This window comes from Lissotriton vulgaris, unplaced genomic scaffold (genome assembly GCF_964263255.1).
Source record: "Lissotriton vulgaris unplaced genomic scaffold, aLisVul1.2 SCAFFOLD_378, whole genome shotgun sequence".
NCBI classification, from domain to species: domain Eukaryota; kingdom Metazoa; phylum Chordata; class Amphibia; order Caudata; family Salamandridae; genus Lissotriton; species Lissotriton vulgaris.
Window position 1 is genome coordinate 974,496 of NW_028244318.1, and position 26,676 is coordinate 1,001,171.

General features: G+C 44.7%; 1 protein-coding gene across 1 annotated transcript in view; it reads left to right on the plus strand.

Annotated features, from left to right (window-relative positions):
• LOC147668100 (disintegrin and metalloproteinase domain-containing protein 12-like) overlaps nt 1-26,676 on the plus strand; it is a 1,153,841-nt gene that overhangs the window by 634,986 nt on the left and 492,179 nt on the right. Inside the window, exon 6 of the mRNA XM_086948784.1 lies at nt 22,167-22,238. Within this exon, the coding sequence (XP_086804910.1) occupies nt 22,167-22,238 (72 nt within the window). The remainder of the gene's footprint in view (nt 1-22,166; nt 22,239-26,676) is intronic.

Consider the following 26,676-nt stretch of genomic DNA (forward strand, 5'->3'; position numbering starts at 1 on the left):
GTGGGTTCGTAACCCTGACTCCACCGACACCAAACTTGAATGTTAGCACTACTCCCCAGCTCTCGCCCTCGGCTCAGTTCTTTTCGCTCACCTGTCAATCATTAGCCAAGCACAAGCTTGAGCTGTATTATTTCCTAGTGGGCCATTCGCCTGATGGGGATTTTCTTTCGGAAACGTGGTTCACTGACAATTTTGCGCCGAGAGCCCGGGAGGGGAAGCGGCACAGATGTCACTTTTGGAGGTGATACACCAGGAGATAATCGCGCACAGGCAAGAGGCTCGCCAAGAAAGTCGTAAATCACAGGCGGCGGTGAGAAAAATGTAAGGGGTAGTAAGGAAACTGACTAAAGTGTGTGTGAATCTGGGAGATCGGGTTACAAATCTGGAGGAGAGAGTGGTATCGACTGAAGCAGAGACAGCGGCCGCCTCAAGCAGGGTAGATCTCCAGGGCGAACAGATGATAGATGTACAATGGAAGCTGGAGGCGTTGGAGAACAGGTCTCGACAGAATAATCTACGCTTACTGGGGATCCCGGAAGGATCAGCGGGGTCGGACATGAGAGATTTTGTGATCAAACTATTCGAGCATGCCTTCACAGAGTTGAAGGGATGGGACTGGGCAAGGGAGATCCAAAGGGCACATCGCACCCCTTTCAAAATGCATAAAAACGCCAAGGAGGGGGATAAGCCCAGAGCAATTCTTATTTTTCTGGGTAACTATTACCTGAGGCAGGCAATATCAGAAAGGGTAAGACCAGACCGGAAAAATGATGTGGATGGTTTCACTTTTTTTGTGCGCCCGGATTTCTGCCACGTTACCGTGGAGAGGCGCTGGAGACTAAGGCAGATGATAAAACCACTTCAGGACAAGGGTATGCAGGCATACCTGATTAACCCAGCGCAGCTAAAAATAATCAACGGTGGTAGAACCTTGTACTTCTCTTCCGAGGTGAAAGCTAAAGAGTATTTGGACGCACAAAGGATTTAGCAATACATTGAAGAGCAGATGTGATCAGGGATCTAATGGTTAAAGATGAGCTTAAACCCAACGTGTTGATAGGCGAGAATAAGGAAACTGGTCAAAGAGGACTAAAAGATGACTTTTTGATGAACAAAAACTTTAAAAAAAAAAAAGGGGGGGGAGGTTTATCAGGAATGATGTGTGGGTTGTGGTGTGTAGGGTGGTGGGGACATGGGTGCAACAGGTAGGGGTTCTAACTTAGAATAGGAAGGAAAAAAAAAAGAAAGGTTAGGTTATCAGAAATCTCCTCGGTCTCAACTGCGAGCCATCACGTGCACAGACCAGAAGGTCTGAGCGCCTCTGAAAAGAGGGGGTGGGGGGAGGGGGTTGGAGGGGTCAAAGGGGGTGAAGGGAGGGAAGGTAGGGAAAGGGAGGGGGGGAGGGTGGGAGGAGAGGGGGGAGAAAAGAAAAAAGAATCGAGACGGTAATGGGCAAGGAGTCAGTATTTAGCAGAATAATGGATAAGAACAGCCAGATTGAATGCAGCAGTAATACCAACGATGTCACACATTAAGATCTGTACCATTAATGCACGGGGGCTAAATGACTGGAAGAAACGGCAGAGATTGAGTTATTTCGCTAAGTTTAATAATATAGATATATTGTGTATACAGGAGACCCATCTGCCTTGGGCCAAAAGGAATCTATTGAATATGAATGGTTATGCTTTGTTAGGGTGTTCATTGCAATCCTCAATGATAAGGGGGTTGCCATTGTGGGAAAATGCAATGTGGGGGGGAGTGAGACGCACCAAGTCTGACGGGACTGGCAGATGGGTTCTAGCAGAACTGAATCTTGGTATTACATTGTGTGTGGTCTATGGCTCGAATGAGGATGATCCAGCAGTATTTGATGAGTTGGAAGAGGAGCTGGCAGATTGGGGGACCCCCATTGTTTTCTGTGGAGATATGAATATCTCGGGTGATTGGAGGCAGGGAGTTAAATATACGGGACGTAAACCCAAGGTATTTCGGGCATTAGGCTCCTTACTGCAGTCGCATGGGTTAGCGGATGTTTGGGGGGAAAAAGAGCCCGCTGATCCAGGTTTTACTTATTTCTCGCACCCTTGCCAGAAATACTCTAAGTTGGATTACTTTTTTGTCTCGGTAGGGGAGCTATGTAATGTTAATATCGCCAAGCTTCCCAGAACAGTTTCTGACCATAATCCTCTGATATTACTATACAAAGTGCACAATATATCGAGGAAAGCAACAAAGTGGACATTCGAAAGGAAATTGTTAAATGATGATAGGTTTGTGAAACACCTCAAACAATGGGCGAAAGAATTCTTTGACGCCAACAGATATAGTTCATCCCGTAATGTGGTGTGGGAAGCCTTCAAGGCCTCCTTAAGGGGGGAAACGATAAGCTGTTCTGCCAGGTTAAGGAAGGAGGATAGAAATATAGTAGAGAAGCTCATTTCGGAGTTGGCGATGACAGAGAAACGGCATATAGAGGAAATAGGGCTAGGCCAGGATGGTAGTGAAACGGCGAGAACTATGGCTGTGATCAAGGGAGATATCCAGAAGGTGGTTACACAAAAGGAAACCAGAGAGTATCAGGCGTCAAGAGCAAGGCGCTACGAGACAGGGGAACAAGCAGGAAGAGCGCTAGCACTGCGGATTAGGCAAGAAAACAATAAAAATAACATTCCCAGAATTGAGGATAATGGGATAGAGTATACAGACCCGAAAGAGATAGTAGGAGTGTTCGAGAAATGTTATCAAAAATTATATGACCAGGAGGCGGGGGGATCAGCTTCATGTCAGGGGCTCGGGCCTGCATGCCTGGTCCTAGACGATAAAAATAGGGAGGAGCTGGAAAAAGATATAACCTTGGATGAGATGAGGAATGCAATACAGGATTTAGCAGCAGGGAAAGCGGCAGGCCTAGATGGGATTCCGCTGGAAGTCTATAAGATCTTAGAGGAGGAAACTGCTCCATTACTGCTTGACTTATTTAATGGCATAATCTGCTCCGGGGAGATTCCTGATTCCTGGAAAGAGACCAACATAGTGGTATTTCACAAAAAGGGGAAACCAGAGAAGAACCCGGGTTCCTATCGGCCAATATCACTGATAAATGCCGACACCAAATTATATTCTAAGGTGTGGGCAAAGAGATTGGGGGGGATCATTGGCCAGCTAGTCACCCCGTGGCAGCATGGATTCGTTCCGGGTAGAGGTACCACCGATCACACCTCGCGTGCGATCTCGCTATTCGATGCTATGGCCGTCACGTGGGGAGAAATGGCCATGATCCTCCTCGATGCGGAGAAAGCCTTTGCCCATGTGGTATCGGAATTTTTATGGGATGTCCTGGTCAGAAGAGGATTTGGAGAAAAGTGTCTGAAAGCAATCAAGGCAATGTATTCAGATCCGGTTGCTAGGATTACAGTTATGGGTTTGCGTTCAGAGGAGGTGGTAATTAGGAGAGGTACCCGTCAGGGATGCCCTTGTTCCCCAATACTTTTTTCACTTTATATAGATCCCCTGATCAGGGAAATCTTAGCTTCAGATAAAATTTCCCCTGTAAGAGTAAATGGTCACACTACCAAATTATTGGCATATGCAGATGAACTGGCAATTGTTACCACTAATCCGCAGACAGCAATGGTGGAATTGAGTCAACTGGCTAAAGCATATAGGACCTGTTCTGGGTATAAGTTGAATGAGGAAAAACACTAATAATCAGTACAAACAATATCGATAAAGCAGATCAGAGGTATGTGGAGTATATCTTGGGGTGAGGATCAATGCGAATGTTGATAAAATTATACAGGAGAATTATGTACCCTTGATTGCGGCAATTAAAAAAGAACTAAGAAGAATAGATGTATTACATCTATCCCTGATTGGTAGGGTGAATGTACTGAAAATGTCAATGTTCCCTAAATTACTGTATTTATTCCACGCTATTCCTCTACTAGTTGATGAGGGCCTGTTGAAGAAAATGGAAGCTGTTTTCTCCCAGTTTGTGTGGCAATATGGTAAAATACGTAGGTCACTGGCCAGATTATCTGCACCTCTGGAGGGAGGGGGACTTTCTGCACCAAATTTGAGGCTGTATCATTGGGTTTGTTTAATAATGCAGATGAATGTCCTATTTAAATATGAAGAAATAGGTCTGTTGACTGGTATGTACAGAACCCCCACCATATATGAGCTGTTAGTAGGTGAAAGAGCACTGGGGCTTTTTACACGAGAAATCAACTATAGATATTACAAAAGGAGTAGAAGCAAAGTGATGGTTAGTGCCTGGGGGACCTGGAAGTCGATAATGAAATTCTTGAAGATACCGAAAATCAATAGCACACTAGATCTCTGGAGGTCAAACCCATTCGTTCATTTAGGCCAGAATAGCAATAGTAGGTTATGGAAGGGGCTGGGTGTTAGATGTGTGGGGGACGTCATGATTGATGATGAATTAATGGGGTTTGATATACTTCAGCAAAAGTATGGTATACCAGCTAGTCAATGGTTATTATATAGACAATTGGAACAAACAGTCAAGTCAATCAGACCCAGGATTGTAATTCAGGAGATTAACCCAATCGTGGATTATGTAAGGAAAGGTGGCAAGAAGATCAAAATTGGGGATAGCTTTCTTTTGCAGGGTCTGGGAGATGACATTGAAAAAACTGAATCGTCTTGGGCTCAAAGAATTGGGGATCCAGATGTAGACATCGATTATGCGTTAGTATTGAATAAGAAAATACTGAGAGCGTCAAATCTGAAGGCTCAGCACTATAAGACTATTTTTAATTTGTATTTTACGCCTGCCAAGCTGTTCATGTGGGGTAAGAGAGAAAACGACAGGTGTCCTAGGTGTGATCAAGGTCCTGCAGATCTATCCCACATGTTTTACCACTGCCAGAGTCTTACTCCAGTTCTCAAAGCAATTGAACGGTTTTTAACGGGGCTGCTAGAGCAACAGATTACTCTATCCCCAACGACTGTCTTGATCGGCAGGGATAGTAACTTAAAGATAGAGCGAGATGCCGAAGCTTTTATTTTTCTGTCTATGTCCGTTTTTCTGATTTTATTATCGGCTGGATGGAAAGACTCTGTGGCCCCCACGTTTCAGATGTGGATAACGAGGCTCCTGGGAACCCATAATATAGAGGAATGTCTGAATGATTTTAAAGGAAAGAGGTCGAGGGAATTTGGCAAAAAGATATGGGCTCCCCTTAGAAAATGGAGAGAAGTTAGATAAGTAAGATTGAGAGATTTATTGGTGTTAATTAATCTAACTGTTTATATTCGGTATTGTGTGGCCTCTGTGTCTTTTTTTTTTTAACCTGGTCTTTTATTGTTGTAAATATAAGATGTATGTATCAATTTCAATGTCTGATCTTATCCTGTTGTTAAATGTACTTTGATACCCGGAACCATCTCAATAAAAAAAAAAAAAGAAAAAAAAAGACAATTTTGCGCCAGACATTCTTTCAGCCATTCTCATAGGCTTTGCGATTGCAAGATTGGATAGGCGATCTCTGGGGGTGGGATCACCATTATTTTTAAAAAGACTGTGCTCTGGACTTTTGCCGAACTATCCATTGCAGGGTGTGAGGCGGCCTTCTTCTCTTTAACCATTTTCCAGCAATTTCACCTCAGCAGTTATTTTGATCTATCGACCTCCAGGATCTGCATCTAGCTTCATCACATCGCTAGCCGATGCACTGTCACCACTCATCCTTTGCTATGCCAACTTTACTCCCATTCTAGACTTTAATTTCCATTTTGATGACACTACGCGTCCCATGTCAGCTGCTTTGGTTGCAGATTTGAAGTGTCCTAGCACTCTTAATTGGTTTCTTTCCCCACACATAAGCTTGGAAACACCCTTGATTCCATATTTTCTAACCTGGCCAATTTATACATTGATCCCCCCCTGTCACTCCTGTGGTCCGACCACTTTGCTATTCCCTTTCATGTTCCCCCTATGAAACCCTCATTTGTCTCCTCTTCAGGTCAGATATTAAGGATACGGAAGTCGACAAGGGTGACCCCTGCCAGTTTTACCTAGGCATTGGACTCAAATCATCTTACCCTTGACAGTTGTGTCAACACATCTAACTTGCAATTAGATGACTAGAAAACCAGTGCACTGGATCAAATCGCTCCACTGGTAGATCGAGCAATTCAAAACACTAAACCTTAAGCTACTTTTTAATTAGGCAGGATCTACCTCAACCATGAAAACTATTGAGTATAGGACTGACCCTGACCTACTTTAAACCACTACCCACGTGCACACAAACCCACACGCACCCAACGGCTTCCTAAAAAGATCTCCGACGAAGAGCCCTGGAGACGGTGAGCCCGCCGAGCATTGCAGCACCGGCCCGACGAGGAGCAAGGCCCAATGATGAAGCATGACCCCTTTCGGGGTGTGTGAGGGCAACATGACAAAAGTCTTGTCTTTTCCCCTTTCCCCTTCAACCCGCTTTTAAGAACTGCACTCCCCTTTCTCAACACGTTCTTCTTAAAAAGAACTGCAAGGACCTAGAGCATGTGTGGTGCAGACATTTTTTGACTCTGCCAGCAAAGCTAATTATCGGTCGGCCCTCAGGGTATAACACAATCGCATATGGCATGTCTGTCGTGACTTTTATACCAACAAATTTGTGGCTGCCCAGACTCATGTTGATAAATGTTCTCTATTGATAAGTCCTTATCTTCCTTAGCCAGAGTATCAGCTTCCACCCTACCTTCAGAGGAGGGCTGTAATACTCTTGCTCAGTTCATCTTTGATAAAGTGGCCTCCATCTACTCCTCTTTTCCTGAGCCTTTCAGAGATACTCCACGTCTCAACCTATGGTCTGGACTCTCAACCGACAGTACCAGGCTGTTACAGTTTAAGCCTGATGAACTGTCCCGCCTGATAGCATCAGTTAAGTCTGGCTCTTCACTTGATCCTGGAGCGAGGAGTGGAAGCAGTGTTATATGTAATTTGTGGGCTACATAACAACTCCTTTGCGTGAGCCATGTGCCACAGCATTGGAAGCATTCCATGGTAGTTTCACTCCTCAAAAAACATCTACTAGACCTAACCAGGCCTGAAAATGATCTGCTCATCTCACTGCTCTCTTTTTCTTTTAAGGTTGAAGAAAAATATGCCAACCAGCAGCTATCAATCTTTATTGAGGCCAAGGAGTTAATTCACAGGATGCAGTCTGGCTTTCACCCCCTCTGTAGCACAGAGTCTGCCCTGTTGCTTGCCTCAGAATCCATCCACCAAATTCTGGACAAGGGCAATACTGCAGCACTGCTGATGCTGGACCTCAGTGCGGCCTTCAACACCATGCCCCCCAACTTCTTAATCAAGCGCTTGTGGAGATGTGGTATCGGTCACAGGACCTTGCAGTGGTTAGCTCCTTCTTGCAGGAACGCACCTTTCACGTGTCTCAAAATCCTTTCCATTCTCAAGTTTTTCCTCTACACCAGGGGTGCCTAAGGGCTTCTTCCGTAGCCCTACTCACTTCAACCTTTATATGTGACCCCTGGCTGATATCATCAAGCGATATGGCTTCAACATCTCAACGTACACCGATAATACTCAGCTGATCATCACTCTGTCAAAGAACACAGTCACCACAGCTGTCTCACTGAAGACCTGTCTGTCAGAGGTCACTCAGTGTATGGATTTCAACTGTCTTAAGTTGGATGCAGGGAAAACAGAGGTCCTCATTTTAGGCAAACAACCCTAAATCTGGTGCTCTGCTTTGTGGCCAGATTCACTCTACCTCTCCCAAAGCCTAGGGTTAAGAACCTAGGCTTGTGACAGAGATACTGACTCACTGACATAGGACAGCTTTTCCCACGGCCACCACGTGTTGATCTCTCACATGCACTACTTTTCCCTCTGCCCATTCCTTTGACCCTCACCCACTCCTCATTGACCTATACCCCACTGTCTTTTTAAAAAATAGTTTAATATTTATTAATTTATTTGAGCATGGAGGACTAGGCTGAAAATAGTTCTTGGCAGCTCCATCTAAAAAACAAAAGCCCGTTCACACTACTTCTATTCCATTGTTTTCCTTTATTTACCTATCCATCTCAGATCCGTAAATTAAAAAAAAAAACTCTGTCATTTTGTAGGCACCTGCATGTGTAATGACGAATGCACACCCCTACAAAATTATGCGGGCACTGCTGGTGCTCCACTTCACTTTGCTTTGCTTTTGGCCTTGGTGCATAGTATCTGCCGTTGTAATACAGCATTGGAAAAATATTTCTGCAAAGTCAATAGGTCCCAAAGGTGGGACCTCTTGCTTAGCCAATGCTTGTCTGAATATGCCTAGTGTTTTCATAATATAAAACTTGGATAATATTGTATTCCTTTTGTGTAAACATAGTGTGCTTTCTAGTATACTCTATATACATAAAACATGTCAAATTCTACCCTCTTGCTTTATCTGAAGGCCAAAACCCCTCTCATTTTATTAAGGGTCAAACCACAGTTATGCCTTCAGAAGCTCTGACAGAAGTGGATTCCAATTCCCTATTTTTGTTATCTTGAGATGCTAACTAATTTTTCTCAGAGTGCCATTCCTTATTTGTTCCTTCATTTTTATCATTCTTTGTTCACTGGGAGACTTAGGTCCGAATTTAGAGTTTGGCGGAGAGGGTTGTCTGTTGTGACAGCAACAGAGAACCCTCTCCGCCAAACTGAAAATCCCACCGCCTCATCTAGAGTCAGGTGGCACTCAGTATGTCGACAGCAGAGACTACTCCATCTCTGCCGCCAACATACACCTCCGATAGCCCAAATGAGTATTTACCGTCTGAGGTTTAGCCATTTGTCCGCCCGCCCTATTTAGTTTGGGCAGTCAAATGGAAGGCTTTCACTTGAAGCAGTAAAAAATGACCACCAAGCCATCAGAGAAAACGCCCATGATGAGGAGTGCCGTTTTTTTTTTTCACAAACAAAATCCTACTTTGGGATTTGGTTTTGAAAAATACATTACAAAAGTTGAACGTTTGATGGCTGGCTCTTTCATGTTAACAGAGCTACCAGGCAAATTTTCAATGCAGTTCCAGGAACCGCCCTGGTGGAGGTACCTGGAAATGCAAGACATGTCTGCTGTTGTGGCAGACATCTCTAAATTTGGTGGGTGGAGTACCTTCACCATGGCGAGAGTAAAGTACTCCACCATGACGATGAAACATAATCAGTCCAACTGTAAATCAGGGCCTTACTCTGCTCCTGGTCAATCAAACACCCTTTACAATGGACTTTACTAATGAATGGTTTAGCCTGAGCAAAAACTTAAGACTGGCAACCTATGCTTACACCCCAACAGATGACAAGCCATTGGCACATCATATTGCCACTGCAAAACCATGAGTTAAAGGCAGAGAGTTTTTTTTTAATCTTCTAACAAATTATATTGCATGACACATTCCATCATTGTGATAAATGGACAGTCTCAAAAAGCAAAATCAACAACTTTTTAAACCTCAAGTTTATTAATGGTTTCAGGGGCAATCCTGTGTACACTTGTGGCCCAATTCAAAAAGTGACGTATGTGCAGTAAAATTAAGAGTACGGAGTCTCTGCACTCGGTGCGGAATATCCACACTGAGAACTGCAGTGTGGAGACTCCGCGCCAAGTGTGGAGATTGCATACTCGCAACTTTCCTACATGTAAGTCCCTTTGTGAATTGGGCCCTTGATGTCAATCAAAGTTCTTGTTTAGGTTATTATCAGATTAGCAGTGCACCCTAATCGATTTTTGTAACTTTTAGCAAAATACAGCCTAGTTTTTAGAAAACCTAAACCTTCTGGCAAAGAGTCGGCTGCGACAACTTACCATCTGGAACCAGGGAATCTGGCTGACTGCAACCCATTAACCAATCGATGCATTACATGATGATGATGGTGCTTTCCGGGCAGCAATCAGTCCTTTTGAGACTACAAGATTATTTGTTGTATTAGTAAACTCTTAAACTCCATTTATCATCGGTGGACCCACCCAAAAAAATCGTTATTTTATGTTTAAAAACGTTATTAAAATGAATGCCCTAACCTAGTGCAGATTATGTGAATAGATGTAACTATAAAAATAAACCCCACAGTGACAATAATTGTGAATAATATACAAAATATTAAAAAGGATTGCAACATAGTGAAGCTATTCCAAACATTTGTAATCAGTCTTTGGTAACCATTCCCTCCCTTCTAACTCCAGCTAAGGTTTCTTAGCACCAAAAGTGCCTTTCAGAGTTTTTAGATGGCCTCTATCATGCATACCATAGTTCAACAAAATGATTGTTCTTTAGATAACTTTTGTATTTGGAGATGTTCATTCTGAGCTTATATGAACCCACGCTCTGAGAAGCCAGCAGGGATCCATCGCTGGGTTTGTTACAGCACAGCCCCAGGGCCAGCTTTAGTGCTGGTGGCGCCTGCTGTGACAATCTTTTTTAGCCCTCCCTCCTCAGATTTCCTCACTATCACCAGGCAAAAAGGCCCCACTTCTCTCCATAGCCCCTCTCACACAAATATTTAATTAGTTTTAGAGCACTGATAAAGGATGGCTGTACTAATCTACTCAGCTATCCACTTTAAATACAGATCTATTCTTTGCAGCAGGCAGCTGTGCCACTTTATGACAAGTCACAACTGCCACTTGACAAAACTCTGATCCCTCTCTCTCTCTAGCAGGAAGATTAATCACAAGAGTTATCTTGACATTTTTATTGCTGCCTGAAATCTGGATTTACAAAAGGGGGTGGTGATGAACAGAGTGTCTGAATTGAGCAGACCACTCTTACCCAGTCCAAAGATCAGGGCTTGATCCATCACCGTTATTTATCTCACTGCCCCATCCCAGCTCAGAACCTGGCTATATGCAAATCAGTCTGTCCCTGGCCCAGTGCATCATGGGAACAGGGCAGACTAAACTACCAAGCCAATTCTTTACCAGAAAGGAGACAAGCTACCGGGGACCGGTTTCTGGCATTTCAGCCTCTTCGGCCCGGCTTGCTTGAATCCTGATGGAGCAGTGAGAAAGGGACTCATGTCTGAGTATACCCTGCCACACCTATAGTGGCCAAAATCGATTTACAAAAGGGGGTGGTGATGAACAGAGTGTCTGAATTGAGCAGACCACTCTTACCCAGTCCAAAGATCAGGGCTTGATCCATCACCGTTATTTATCTCACTGCCCCATCCCAGCTCAGAACCTGGCTATATGCAAATCAGTCTGTCCCTGGCCCAGTGCATCATGGGAACAGGGCAGACTAAACTACCAAGCCAATTCTTTACCAGAAAGGAGACAAGCTACCGGGGACCGGTTTCTGGCATTTCAGCCTCTTCGGCCCGGCTTGCTTGAATCCTGATGGAGCAGTGAGAAAGGGACTCATGTCTGAGTATACCCTTCCACGCTTATGGTGGCCAAAATCATGCACTGGGACAGGAACAGACTAATTTGCATACAGCCAGGTTCTGAAACTGGGATGGTGCAGTGAGCTAAAAAACGGTGTTGGATCTAGCCCTGATCTCTTGACTGGGTGAGAGCTTTCTGCTTAATTCAGAGACTCTGTCCCTCACCACCCCTTGTTGTAAATATTTTTGTCCACCCTAAGTGTGGAAGGGTATTCTCAGATGTGAGACCCTTGCTCATTGCACCATCAGGATTCAAGCAAACCGGGCCGAAGACGGCTGTAATGCCAGAAACCGGTCCCCGGGAGCTTGTTTCCTTCCCAGTGTAAGAATTGGCTTTTGTAGTTTGGTTTGCCCTGTTCCCATCATGCACTGGGACAGGAACAGACTAATTTGCATACAGCCAGGTTCTGAAACTGGGATGGTGCAGTGAGCTAAAAAACGGTGTTGGATCTAGCCCTGATCTCTTGACTGGGTGAGAGCTTTCTGCTTAATTCAGAGACTCTGTCCCTCACCACCCCTTGTTGTAAATATGCCTGAAATCTGGAAGCACAAGGAACTTTGCATCAGCAGCTTTAAATCGTAAGTTAATTCTAAATGTAAATGTAAATGTGTATACTTGTAAAGCACACTGTGACTCCATCTCAGAGTGTCCTGGCGCTGTATACCGCTGGGGAACCCTTCCTGGCTTTCCCTGTGAGATGGTCCCTCCTGGGCACCCCCAAGCGGAAGCCAGGCATCCCCGGCGCTGAAGGGGCTGTTGTGGAGATTAAGCAAGCTATTGCCCAGAGTTGCAGAGTGGAATCCATGGTTAGAGTAGGCACCGAGGCGAGAATTATCGAGCCGGCGGACATTTTGACCTAAGACCCTGCCGTGTCGGGAATTGAACCCTGGTCCCGGGCCAGACCTCTGCATCATGGTCTGCCGCTCTAACCATTGAGCCAAGCTTCTCTAAACCAAGTGCCCACACCTGAGGTCATCGCCCCCCTTCAGGTCAGTGCCCAGTGGGGCCGCACCTGTGGACTGCCCTAAAGCCGGTCCTGAACAGCTCACATGAATCTCACCAGTATAGCTGAAGATGACACTGTGCCTAATACACGTTGATACCAGACTTAAATACGCTTTTCTAATTATTTTGAAAAGACCAAACCACATGGTAAAGGATGCAAAATGAAAGAATTAGCATATGAGTCTTGTTGCTTGTCCACAAAATGTATAAATGTATGCCACACATTATAGATCATATTAATATGTATATATATATATATATATATATATATATATATAGATATATATATATATATATTTGATGTGCGATCAAACTGGGGGACCCCGCTCTTGTGCAGACTCTGTTGTCCGGCCACAAAGCTTTTTGGATGTGGCGAGCGCCATAAAAACCGCGGGAGGCGTCCCACAGCGGGGGACACCACGCTTGTGCTGACTCTGCCGCCTGGCCCAGGAGGAGGGGGCCACAAAGCTTGTTGGAGGCACCGAGCGCCATAAAAACCGCAGGAGGTGTCCAGCAGCGGGGGGAGATTGTTCTTGTGCTGACTCTGCCGTCCGACCCAAGAGGAGGGGCCGCAAAGCTTGTTGAAGGCGCCGAGTGCCATAAAAACTGCAGGAGGCGTCCCGCAGCACAGGAAGTGCGCGGGGCGTACCCAGGCTCAGCCGGGTGAAAACCGGGCCAAGACGGGCCCGTCTTAGCCCGTCATAGACCGGAGGAGACTGGGCCCCCTCTCTTGGCCCTGCCATCCAGAACTTACTCAGGGTCACAAGCACGCCCTCCACCTTTCACTGAACAGCACCCTATTGCCTTTGGGGCCAGGCTACTTATAACCACTGGAAGGACCTCTTCTTGAAGACACATAAGTGCAACCTTTTTGTAACATTGACAATTTTGTAATCTCTTGATAGCTGTAGTAGTACCATTGCCCCCTTTGGATCTTTCTCCCACACTGCTGAATGGTCGTAGGTGATAAACTCGAGATATACCCAAGAGCTGCAGTGCCCACGGAATTTGCACTATGGGGAAGCGTATCACTAGCGTAAACCACCCAGCACTGCCCTAGCCCATACCCTCAGCCCTGCCGCAGACCTCCATCGATAGGATGTTCCAGAGGGCCATAGGGGGTAGTGGCTACGGAGATGGAACTTACAGAACAACGGCTGTCACTGACCCCGACCTCCGGTGTGCCTCGACAGATCCACCCTCTCCCATAAACATTAGTGATCTGGAAAGAACGCTAGTGCCCTCCATGCAAATCCCAGACATTGAAATAGGAACTATATCCAAAGTATCTTCACGGAAGGGTGGAGACAACAAGGGCACTGTTAAGAATACAAAAACCAAAAAGTCTACTAGGGCGGGGTAAAGTGAAAGAAATCCAATGATGGAACACCTGTCAACCTTGGAGCCACGATCCACCAGGACCCGTACATCGACCAAACCTCGCTATTGGGCACGCCCCTCGAGCAATGGGGGCCCACCCTGATGGAGGCTTTGCAAGGGCAGATCAGAATCAATGTGAGAGATGAGCATGCCCCTGTATTACTTGACAAACTGGTCCATCTACGTGCCAACAATTACGGGAAATCCCTTGTAACCCATGCACCTGACGGAGGGAGCGGAACTGTTCCAGCCGGCCCTTTCATCCTGGGTAACGCAGAGTCCTTGGATAAGTCTAAACCACCTTGTGAGGAGGCCCGGCTATTTTGTCTATGGCAACTACTAGTATAAACACTGGACCTAAGCAAGGGGAGGGGGTACCATCAAACATGGGTCCTATGATTAACCTTGTGACCAAAGCTGGGCCTCAGGATCGGGGGGGTGGGGTAGGGGCAGAGTTGCCAATAATTAATCTCCCCCCAGCCTCAACCCCATATGATGTGGTACTTGCAGGAGTCCCTGAAGCTAAAGAGGGACAGAGGGAAACCCAGTTTGAGCTTAAAAATAAGTGCTTGTATTGGCTTGCCAGATACCGCCAGTTTGCCTACTCACATGCCAATTATATTTTAATGACCCACAGGGTCAGTTGGGTGGGAAACAGGCTTAAAGATCAACGTGGGGACTGCGTCACAATCAACTTTAAAAATCCACGATCTGTTCAACTTATATTGCAACTGAACAATCACATCTTGGATCGTGGTACCGCAATTAGGCAACTCCGTCTCACCCATTTCGACATTCCAAGCCTGATGATCCACACTCGGGCAGGTAATAGACAACAGCAGGACGACTGGCACTAGAAACAGCCACTAACGGGACAGGGGCACCAATATCTGAGACCTGATTCATTTAATTTGCCCGTGGCAAATAGATATAGGTCCTGGAAGATATGGATTCACTTGTATCAAAATCTAACTCCAAACTGCAAACTACCTGCTCAGGGTCCTCTGGGGGGGGCCTGTTCCTGGATTTGCACTCCGGCCCGGCCATTTTACAGGGGCCAGGGAAGAATCTAGGCACAAATTATGAAGGCCCCTATGGGTACGGCCACAGATGTTAGAACTGCAGAGTATAGGGACACCAGACAGTGACCCAGTGGCATTCCTATGAACTTGAAGTCTAGCTCGCTCACACCCCCTACACTGCTCTTAGGTTTACGAGTAACAACAAGCTCCAAGCCCATTACACAGCCTTCATAAATAACCCCTTTTTTTTTTTAAAGTCCCAAGACCAAACCCACTCGCTAGGTGTGTTAGACACCCCAGGTGCAACAGCTATGAGGGCGAGATCTGTAGCTTTTGCTGGTACAATGAGTATGTGCCGGAGTGAACTGCTTGAGCCAGACGATCTGCTGGAGCAGGAAATCGTGAGTGGCAGGGTAGTTAACCGTAATGCATTAACGCCTTGGCTGCTAGTGGTTTTCCCCTCCTGTGCTGGAAAGTAAGATCTAGACTTGTTCATGACAAGGTCAGCTCGTCATAAGCACAGCTCCACTGTGCCTCATGACGGGCTGAGCTTGTCATGAGCAGGGAAGGGGTTAAACAAACTTGGGTTTTATCCTGGAATGTTGCAGGCCTCAAGAGCAAACTGAGCTGCCCCGACTGGGGGGGAGTTCATTTGATATCTGCATGTTCCAGGAAACATGGGCTACATAGGAGACCCTGCATGTGGGGTTTGCATCTTTTAAAACACCTGCTATATCACGGGGGCAGGGCAGACCTTCTGGTGGGTTATGTTCCTGGGTAGGCTCTCATCTAGGTTGCTGGGTTACCCCAGTGGAGTCCCCCCTGATGACATTCTGTGCAATATGTTAACTTTTCAACCTAGTCACATATTAGCCTTAGTCAATGTTTACTCCAGGCCTGTAAGGATCGGCCAAGAGTCTTCGATTCTAGAGAAACTAGATGGTTTAATCTTTAGCTTCTTCAATAATGTCCTAGTGGTTCTGGGGGGCGACTTCAACAGCCAATTTGAACCTATGAAAGATCCTAATGGCTCACCACCCTTCGAGGAGGATGAGCTCTGGTGCATCGCTGAGTCCAAGAACTCTCCAATCAGGGCCTGGATAGTGCTGGCTCTCCAGATCAATTCAATTACCCTAAACCACTCTTTGAGAGCCTACAATGGCCATACCTGCTCTGACTCACCTGGGAAACACACATTCAACAGAATGGGACATTCTTACATCATAGATTACATCCTGGTAGAAACAAGGATGTGGGACAGGGTTGTTGACTTCACTGTCCTGCCGCGACATGACAACGACCGTAACACCCTAACTCTTGAGCTGCTATTGCCAACCATTGCGGAAAATTGTCACCAAACATCAAGAATTGCCAATAGACTAATACTCACCAACAATAGGCAGAAGGTAAGGTGGGTGAAAATTGCACAATCATCCAATAAAATGGCCCTCCTATTTGAATCCATCACACCCATTCTTGAGAAATTGACTGATCTTGTAATGAAAGATGGCACTGTGGTATCTTCAGCAGATGTTGCCAAGACCCATGAGACCTTGACTGCTAAGCTGGTGGATACGGTTTGGCCAGTGGGCACCCAGGTTTGGGGGGACAAAGCAAAGCAGACATGGTTCACCAGTGATTGTCGAGAGGCTAAGAAGGCCCTAATCGAGGCTATAAAATCCAAGAGTAGCACCCAAACTAAAACAGTGAAGGCCTCCTACGAAGCCACTATTGCACAGGCAAAAACTGGACAAATGGGCATCCCTGAAACTGGCTCTAGCGGGCAAAGACACGAAAGCCTTTTGGAACATTGTATCCACAGGGAGCAGTAACGGAAAGGAGGCTATGGAGCCAAATATAGCAGCTGATAGCTGGAAAGAGTATTTCCAGGCCCTCTATGCTCCATTGGAGACTGAGGCAAACAGTCAGATCCCTGCTGCTCAGCAGTCATCAAATGTCCATGCTGAGACCCTGGAGTTAACCTTGGAAGAAGTTACTAGAGCTGTAAGCAGAATAGCCCCTGGCAAAGCTCCAGGCTTAGATAAGATACCAGGGGATCTTTTCCATGTCCAGCCGAGCATCTGTGGTCCCTACTTGTGGGTGCTCTTCAATGCCATCTTACAAGGGATGGCACTCACCGCTACTTGGGCTGGAGTTGAGATTCTCCCAGTTTATAAAAAAGTGTCTCCTCTACTACCCACCAACTACAGGCCGATCAGTTTAATTGATGTTTCACAGAAAGTTTTTGCCAGGATCATACTTGATCGCCTGCAGACTTGGCTGGAGGAAAAAGAGCCCTCTTCAAGCCGGCATCAGGGAAAACACTGCTACCATCGACCAAATTTTTAGGCTGTTATTGGAAAACAGTGTATCTAGAAAGTGGCAGTCTCTATTTGGTCTTTGTGGACCCTAGAAGTGCCTTTGATCTGGTACCTAGGAATGCATTGTGGTTGGTATTGAACGATCTTGGAATCCCTCACTACCTGTTGAACATGCTTAGACAACTGCACAATGGCAACTACTCCCAAATCAGATATGGGACTCATGGAGAACTTACGCCGCCCATTTCAATCAACAGGGGAGTAAGACAGGGCTGTGTGCTCATCCCCACATTTGTTCTGCATTTATATCAACGGACTGGTAGGTGCGCTTAGTGGACTGAAGGACATAGATGCCCCCAAGTTAGGTTAAAAGCGAATTCCACCTATGATGTTCGCAGATGACACTCTTCTGCTTTCTAAATCTCTGATGGGCATCCAGAGAATCCTAGATGGGTTCTGTGAGTTCTATAGTCTCAGGGGGTTTTAGATCAACATACAAAAGACAAAATATACGTTTTTCAACCCTGGTAGCACAACCCGCCCCAACCGGCATTTGAATGGAGTCCAACTTGAGTGGGTATCTGTTTTTGATTACTTAGGTCTCCCCCTAACTGAAAAAATTAACTGTGAGCCCCAAATGGATAAGTTAAGTCTCAAGTTGGCTCAGACCACTGCCGGGCTGGCCAAGCTCTACAGAAATTCCTTTCACAAGCCTGTAGGCCCAGTCATAGAGATCATCAAGACCTAACTAAGGAGGGCAGCCATGAATGGGGCCGAACTTCGGGGGCACCTCTTCCCCAAAACCATTATCAAAATAGAGAACAGTTTTCTCAGACAGCTGTTCGGTCTACCAGTGTGCTCCCCGCTAGTTCCACTGTGATTGGCTCTAGGGGTGAGACCCATTGCAGAGGAATCGGGTTGTAGAGTACTACTTTTCTGGCGGCGCTTATGGGTGTCCCCTGAACTGGCAGAATACAAGTATGAGCTCCAAGTATTACTGGGACTTCCTGGTATACGCAAATTGGCTTGGTTTGCATACATCAAGGAAGGTTTCCATGCCAAAGGTAGAGATACTCAATGGAATAATCCTGAGTTGGCTTGTGCAGCAATTTCGTGCAAACAACTAATCAGCAGCTATGGGGCGGGGGGGAGTTGCTCAACTGCATGAAAACTCTGCCACCTGTTTCCTAACAGGAATTTCTTTCTCAGTAAAGGACCTGTACTACCTAGAGCCATGTTTAGATGGAATGCAACCGGCCCTAGCCAGGAAACTATATGTACAATTCAGGCATGGTTCCCTCCCTCTGCGTGCATTTACCAACAAATGGACTGGCAGCTCTGCACTGGGGTGCCCAGCCTGCAATGGGGTGAGGAGTCCGAACTTCATGTGTTCTTCATCTGTCTTGGATATCAAAACATTAGACTTAGATGTCTGGTCCAATTGTGCAGGAACCTAGGAACACGCCATTGAAAAGAAGCATTTAGGCTCCAAAAATACAACACACAAATGCCAACTGTCTATGCTGTATCCCGTTTTCTATGTTCTATATGGTGGGTGCGAATTTCTTTTAAAGAAAACAGTAATGGATTTTGTACTGATTGATTCTTAACAGTTATGTAATCACCCAATCTCATTTTTAGCTGGGTTTTAGTTATTTTAAATGTCTTTTTTACACACTGTACATATTTATGTATGCTCTTTTATGGACCACGGACCGAAATAAAGAAAGATTGGATTGCATTGAATATATTAAATTCAACACTCGATAATATCTGAAAAATGGACACTCAAATATATGCCTGCCTCAAATATATAAGCCTGCAACCCAACAAAGCGCCTGGTTTAGATAGGATTCCAGGCGACCTCTTTAAAGAGGAACCGGTAGTTTGGGCCCCTTATCTATTTCTACTATACAATTCAATTTTGCAGGGCCTACCCCTCCCTGGCACTTGGTTGGGGGCGGAGTTAATACCCATTTACAAGAAGGGTTCTCCGCTTGAACCATCAAATTATAGGCCAATCAGCCTTATCAATGTAAGTCAGAAAATCTTTGCAAGGCTACTCTTACAACGCTTATTGAACTGGGTCAATGATAACAACATTTTGACCCCCCTCCAGGCAGGGTTTAGGGCCAAAACGTCCACAACTGACCAACTATTTCGGCTCCAGGTTCTTTACTGGAAGCACGTTGTTCTGGACCGGGGAAGTCTATACTTAACGTTTGTGGACTTAAAGTCAGCATTCGATATGGTGGATCGAAACCAACTTTGGTCCATCCTACTATCCATGGGGGTACCAGCATATCTTTGCTACCAATTTAAACTCCTCCACGATGGCACTTTTGCCAGAGTACGTTTTGGAAAGTATGGTCAACTAACTGGGCCCTTTCCGGTTGAGAAGGGGGTCAGGCAGGGCTGTGTGCTTGCCCCACAACCCTCTTTTCCCTCTTCCTCAACGGGCTTATAGAAGATCTACTATCCATTAAGGGGATTGACTCCCCGAAATTGGCCTCTCCGAGATTTCCCGCATTAATTTTTGCGGATGATACCTTGCTGCTTTCAAAATCCCCTAAGGGTATGCAGAGGGTATTAAACCAGTTCACTAAATTCTGTAGCCAAAGAAACCGGATAGTCAACATCGATAAGACTAAGGATATGGTATTTAACGGCAACACTACTAACTGTCCCTATCCTATGATGGAAGGTAGACCACTAGAAAGAGTCCCAACCTTTGACTACTTAGGCATAACTCTAAACGACAGAATGGGCTGGGTTGCACAAATGTCCAAGGCCAATTTAAAATTAATTCAGACAACTGGGGGGATTTTAAAAGTCCAAAAAGCTGTATTTATAAAATTGTTAGTGCCCCACTTGAAATCTTTAAAGTTCAAGCAAGGTCATCTTCCCTTTATGGGGCAGAACTTTGGGGGCACGTCCCTTCTACTGAGTTAACCACCACAGAAAATAACTTTATTAGGCAAATCCTAACATTGCCCAGAAATACCCCACTTGTTCCACTCAGGCTGGATCTAAATATTAGCCCCCATCGCTGATGCCATTGCCTCACGCCCACTACTTTATTGGAGGAGGCTGGGGAGCACCCCTGAGCTGGAAAGCTACAAGTAGGAATTAAAGGTGGTGTTGGCTTCCCCAGGAGCAGGTAGGATTCCTTGGCTGCGTTTTGTAAGGCAGTCCCTCGCTCTGATCGGACACGAAAACTTATGGTCAAAGCCTGAGGAGTCCTGCTCAGCTATTTCCAAGAAAACTCAGTCCAACACTATAAGGGACTTTAATCTCAGGAAGACATTCTGCTCAGGTACACCTAGGAGCTTGACTGGCGCCTTCCTGAATTATAAGTCACTCTACAGCTTTGAACAAGTAATAGATGTAATTCAACCTACTCTAGCGAAGAAGCTGTACTTACAGTTTAGATTTGGAACATTGCCCCTCTACTCTGTTACTGATAGGTGGACGGGGGGCCCCGTACACCTATGCCCTGGTTGTTCAACAGAGGATGAAACAATTCTCCATGTCACCCTCTTTTGTCCAGCCTACTCACTCATACGGAGAAAGTGGATAATTCAACTGTGTAACAACCTGGGCATCAGGAATTATCTAGTCTTCTTCGGGATTTTAAAGTCTGACACAAACCCAGTGATAGCGTTTGCCGTAACCAAGTTTTTGTTTTCTATGTGGACTATTAGAAGGAAACTGCTTACTTAAAGATGGCACACATGTATACATTTGTAGAGACTCGAAAATTAAGTGGATCATCAAACGCTATCTTAACTCATTGTCTTCTCCCCTCTAAATTTTAGACGATGTATTTCAGCATATATAATCACTAATGAATTGTTTGAAAATTGCTCATGTATTTTTATGTCCTTTGATGGTTAAAACTAACCAAAATAAAGTTTTTTGAATGAATGAAAAATATGAATATATGAAATACAATGAAGGTAGACAGGCAGAAAAATGCAAGGTTCATAGCAACCCCAAGTCTTCTTTATTCAAAAACATAGCTAATAATATTTTGTCTAACCTGTCCCATTTCCGAACATGTTATGAGTGACTGGAAGAGTCCCCATGCCTTTCCACTACATAGTTAATCTTCTATGTGGTGGTTTCCACTGTAGTGTTTTTGCTCATTTGATTTCTAGGTGTTATTAGAACATTGGAATGTTGGGAGCTCCATTGAAAACAATGGAGTGCTCCGGCTTATAATGGCTGGGATAAGCCTGGAGCTCCAACATTCCAATGTTTCTTTGTTCATAGCTCTGGCTGTGAACAAAGGCTTCAGGGAGCCTGAGGGGATTCCAATCCCCTCACGCTCCCAAAAGGCTTTGTTTTTTTTGTTAGAACATTCTTTCCTATAGTGGCAGAATGTTCTAATAGCCTTATAGCCCTTCGTAGATGGGCTATACCGCTATTAAAGTCCCTCTCCCTTGTTAAAGGCCCTCGCCTTCGGCTCGGGGCCTTTAACGCCGGAGAGGGCCTTTAATAGCCGGTATAGCCCTCTACGGCGGGCTATAAGGCTATATTAGAACATTGGAATGTTGGGAGCTCCATTGAAAACAATGTAGTGCTCTGGGCTTATAATGGCTGGTATGAGCCTGGAGCTCCAACATTCCAATGTTTCTTTGTTCACAGCTCTGGCTGTGAACAAAGGCTTCAGGGAACCTGAGGGGATTCCAATCCCCTCACGCTCCCAAAAGGCTTTGTTTTTTTGTTAGAAGATTCTGTCCTCTAGTGACAGAATGTTCTAATAGCCTTATAGCCCTTCGTAGATGGGCTATACCGCTATTAAAGTCCCTCTCCCTTGTTAAAGGCCCTCGCCTTCGGCTCGGGGCCTTTAACGCTGGAGAGGGCCTTTAATAGCCGGTATAGCCCTCTACGGCGGGCTATGAGGCTATAGTAATTACACTATAAAAGTGTTATGCCACTTAACTATTTCTACCATAAGTAGCGCGACAGATATTTGCAAATACGGGTAATAACATCAGTTTTTATCTTGAAAGTTTCAGAGGCAAGGACGGGATGTAGAGAAAGTTACACGGCGGCTCATGGAGATTGCCAACTACGTTGACAAGGTCAGTCTTATGAAGATGTGTTGTAAGAGCTGTGTAGAAGGAACGTGGAATGTGAAAACAAATGTAACTAGATTTTCTCTCTACGGTACAGACACTGAATTTTCTGAAGATATCATGAGAAAATTACCTGATTAGATTCTACTCTCTCAGCTGCATGGTAGAGCTTGCATTTTTGTGAATTCATTTTTCTTATATTTTTTTCTTGATTTTTTTAAGAACAATTGTCTATACTTTACAGAATGTGCCTCTGAGATATTTGCACACACAGAAGTCCACAGCATCCATTTACCTGTACTCTACTGTTGGAGAAGGGGCAGAGAAGTGTGTTTATTTTTTTCCAATTACCTCCTGGAAGTGGATTACAAACTCGAATGCATGATCAAGTACCTACATTTCCAGGCGATCTTGTACAAGGGTCTTATAAAAAATTGTTACACGGTCCACAGTTTGTCAAAGATGGTGAAGTCCTCAAGAACAATTTTATGAAAAGCAAAATGTGCACTTCTTCACAACTATAAAAGCATATCTTGCCAATCAATCAAAATCGTACTTATAGAATTGGTGCTACTGTTCATGTATGTTCAGTTCAATACCAGAAACAATTATCATTATTTAAATGAACTACATTTTTCCAGCTGCGTCGAGAAAGGAGAGGGGCTTTATCATAAAGGATACAACTATGAAATGAGTTACGAGACAATTATAAAGCAATTTCGTGAACTTCAAATATGTGCCACTGTGAAGGTCAGGGCTCCATAATCTTTTAAGGATCTCTATTTTCAGGGTTCAAACACAAGGACGACAGTAATGAATTTGAATTTCTCTTACACTGAAGAAAGTTCAAGTTAAGGGGTTGAAATAATGTTTATCTCTAAACCTTTCTCAGCATACCATGGGACAGAAAAAGAATCTGTTTAAGTTACAAAGACATTACAAGAAAATGTAAATATAGGTACATGTCACACAGTGGTGTAACGAAGCTTTAGGGCCCCCCCTTCGAAGTACATGTAGAGGGCCCCCCAGGCTCCGAGGCCTGGGCCCGCCGCCCAAGCACAGTGCCGGAGGGGCCCCCTGGAGCTATTGTTATGCCACTGATGAGACACAATACAATATGATGCCATTAATTCACTGATGAACGATCACTGACCTAATGACATTGAGCCTTTATGTATGAACGTATGCAATAACCTTCAGCATATTCATTTTCTGTAATTCACATGGAAACAAATGCTTGACAACTATAACAATTGTTAGAGAACTTTTTTTATTAAAGGGCAGTTTGTCAGTCATTGCATATCTTTACAATTACATTCTTCCTGGTTGAGCAATGAGTGCAATATGTTTAATTTCTATAATCAATGTCTTAGGGTAGTCGTAGAATAAGTTTTAATGTTTGTGTTTTGTGATATTTCTTTCCCTCCTTCCCTCTACGCTGAATTAACACCCAAAGCTCATACTGATGGTCTGATTTATACCTGCTGATTAGTTAAGGACAATGTGGCAAAATACTACATATTTAATACTAGGGAAGATTACCTAACATGAATATGTGAAGCATTCTATATTGTGTTGGCATCTATATTGGGCCGTAATAAATCTACACAACACAAGACTCCACTCTTCAGACTTAAAAATGAAGTTTGTAATGTTTATTACAAACCAAATTAGCATATAAATATCAAAAATTAGTACTATGTTTAGTAATAATAGAGTAAGGCAGAACTGTTTATCGTTAGGCATTTGACCTGTTATTATTCTAAACTGCAGTCAGTATTGTCTTCTTCCAGTCTAGTAGCTACAAGAACCACTCTGAAGCTGCCTTCTTTTCATCTTCTTCAGTGATAGAGTCTAGACTGTGCACAAGCACAGTTTATCCTTCTGGGGCCATATTACACATTGAGCGCGCTTTCCCTGTTTGCCACACGGAGTACCTTAAAACAGATGTGCGGGCGCAAACAGGGGAAGGGCGCCCTATTACCTTGAAAGCGCTTCCCCCAGGGCAGCCCCAAGTCGTGCTGTCCTGAGGGAAGCACATTCAAGTGAAAAACAGAGAGGCTTTGAAGCAGCTGCTCTGGGTTTCACTGTGCAGGCAGCAACCCGCCTGCATTTTTTAGAGGGCAGAGAGACCCCCTTGCAGGCAGGTGCAGTCATTCACCGCCCGCATGGAAGGGGATCTCTCTCCCCTCTAGAAATGCAGTGAGTGACTGCACCTGCCTGCAAAGGGATGTCTGGGAATCCATAGGACCCCTTTTCCCTCTCCAGAGGGCTGCCATCAGGGGACGCACCAACCGTTACTTTGCCTCTATGCCCACGTCTATAACACGGAGCGGGTGCAAAGACAAAGGGATTACTTCATCTGTATGTGGCCACACCCTCATGCAAATGAGGGAACAACCTCTGGTGATAGTGCCGGCACTATCTGTATTACAGAAAGGGCCACACAAGAATCTGCAACCCTTTCTGTGATACCAAAGGTCCCCGGGGTGTCTAAAGTGAGCACATGTGCCCGTTGCACCCCAGGGCACTTTCCATAATACGGTCCCTGGTGTGCTTGCCAAAATCAGCAAAACAGAAGTTGGCTTCATTTTTTCAGTGGTCTTGCTCGTCTTCATTCAAAACTACAACAGCATAGGCATATCTCTCTTCATAGGATGCCTTTTATTCCTCTTTTCTGCCTGAAGTCTGGGCAAAGCATGGCCATTAGGTTAAACGGTGGCAGTAGCTAGCCACTGCAACAGAGATCCAATCATACTTAAAGATAAGCAACATAACCAAAAGTCTGCTCAGGGACAGCAGCACCCCTATCATACAAACTGATGAGCAAGCAGAAGTCTGACTGCAAAAAACAGCCAATTGATTCAACACGCTCCAATCATATTAAACAATACACTACAATCATAATTCTAACATCTATTCATATGTGCATCTTCATGCCATTACTATGCCCTTAAATAAAAATGCATTTGCCAGTACGTTCTACTTAGCAATATTGTGTCCCTACTAACACTCCATTTGTTAATATGATCTCTATATGCCTATAATGACACCCGAGACAGTAAACTGATCGAAATATGAATGTGTGAGATGGAGAGGTCACCAATACCTTCTAAAAAACACGAGCAACAAATTGTTGTCTGAATGAATACATTTAGAGATGAATGACTGAATCCACTTCGTAAGGGGAAGGATGTTCCCTTCATTTAGCCACAGAGAGATTGGCTGGTGAGAAGCAAGGCAGGGTGGTTTCAGCTCGCACTGGAGCTCGAGTGGCTGTTAAAGATCATTGGCGACAAGCCTTGAACTGGGAGGTAGGCCCACTGTGTCACATTTGTTTGAAAATCTTATCCTTTACCACCCATTCATTTTTTGGGTGTCATTTTCACTTTGTCCGCCCTGAATATACATTAGCACATGCCCTTGACAGGATTAGATTTTAGGAGTTTATACCAGGTGGAAGTCAGGCAGCAAATATATGTGAACGGCCACAACTCCCTGAGTTTGTGGGTGGTCACATACTTTAATAGTTTTTCCCTCTCAGAAACACCCATTCCCCGTCTGAGACTTTCTCTCCCGTAAAATTATCACACTCGTTATAAGCATGAACAGCGGCAGCCGGCACAGGTAAACGAGTTGAGTGGTGGTGCGGGGTAGAAGGGTGGAAGTCGACAGACGAAGGAATAGGTATAATTAAATAAACAAATAATACCTATTCCGTCGTCTGTCAATTTCCCTGAAAATTGCGAACTCAGTGTAAACTCCTGTTCGCATAGGTATTGGAATCTATCCCCCACAAAGCCCTGTTGGCATGGGTATTAGAATTCCTCCCTGCTTGTGGTCAGAAACTTAGTGTAAGTCGTAAATCAAGCAATAAGTTAACATCTGCAAATGGCTTTCTGACCAAGGGCCATATGTATCAAGCTAATTAGCATTCGCAAAGGACGAAATTCTGCGAATTTCGGCCTTTGCGAATGCTAATTTGACAAATGGTATGTATCAAACATGTTTGATGCAAAATAAGGAATAGCAAAATTTGCAATTCCTTATTTTGCGATTGCACTTAAGGAATCGCAAATTTTGTGATTCCTTAAATGCAATGTATCAAACAAAAAATATTCAAAAAATACCATTAAGGATTTGTAAATTACCACCAACTTCTAGTTGGTGGTAATTTGCGAATTCTTTTCAAAAAGCTTTTTTCCAAAAAACAAAAGGTGCCATATGACGCCCATACATGCCCTTAGGGCATGTATGTGCGCCATATGCCCCAAAATGTCTTTTTCAGGGGTGCAGCAGGGTGTTCTTGAGACACCCCTGCACCCTTGAGGAAATTCCTAATTTGCGATTAGCTAATTGCTAATCGCAAATTGCACCTTCATTCCTATGGGCCTCCTGGCCCATGGAAATGAATGGGTAATTTGCGATTAGCAATTTGCTAATC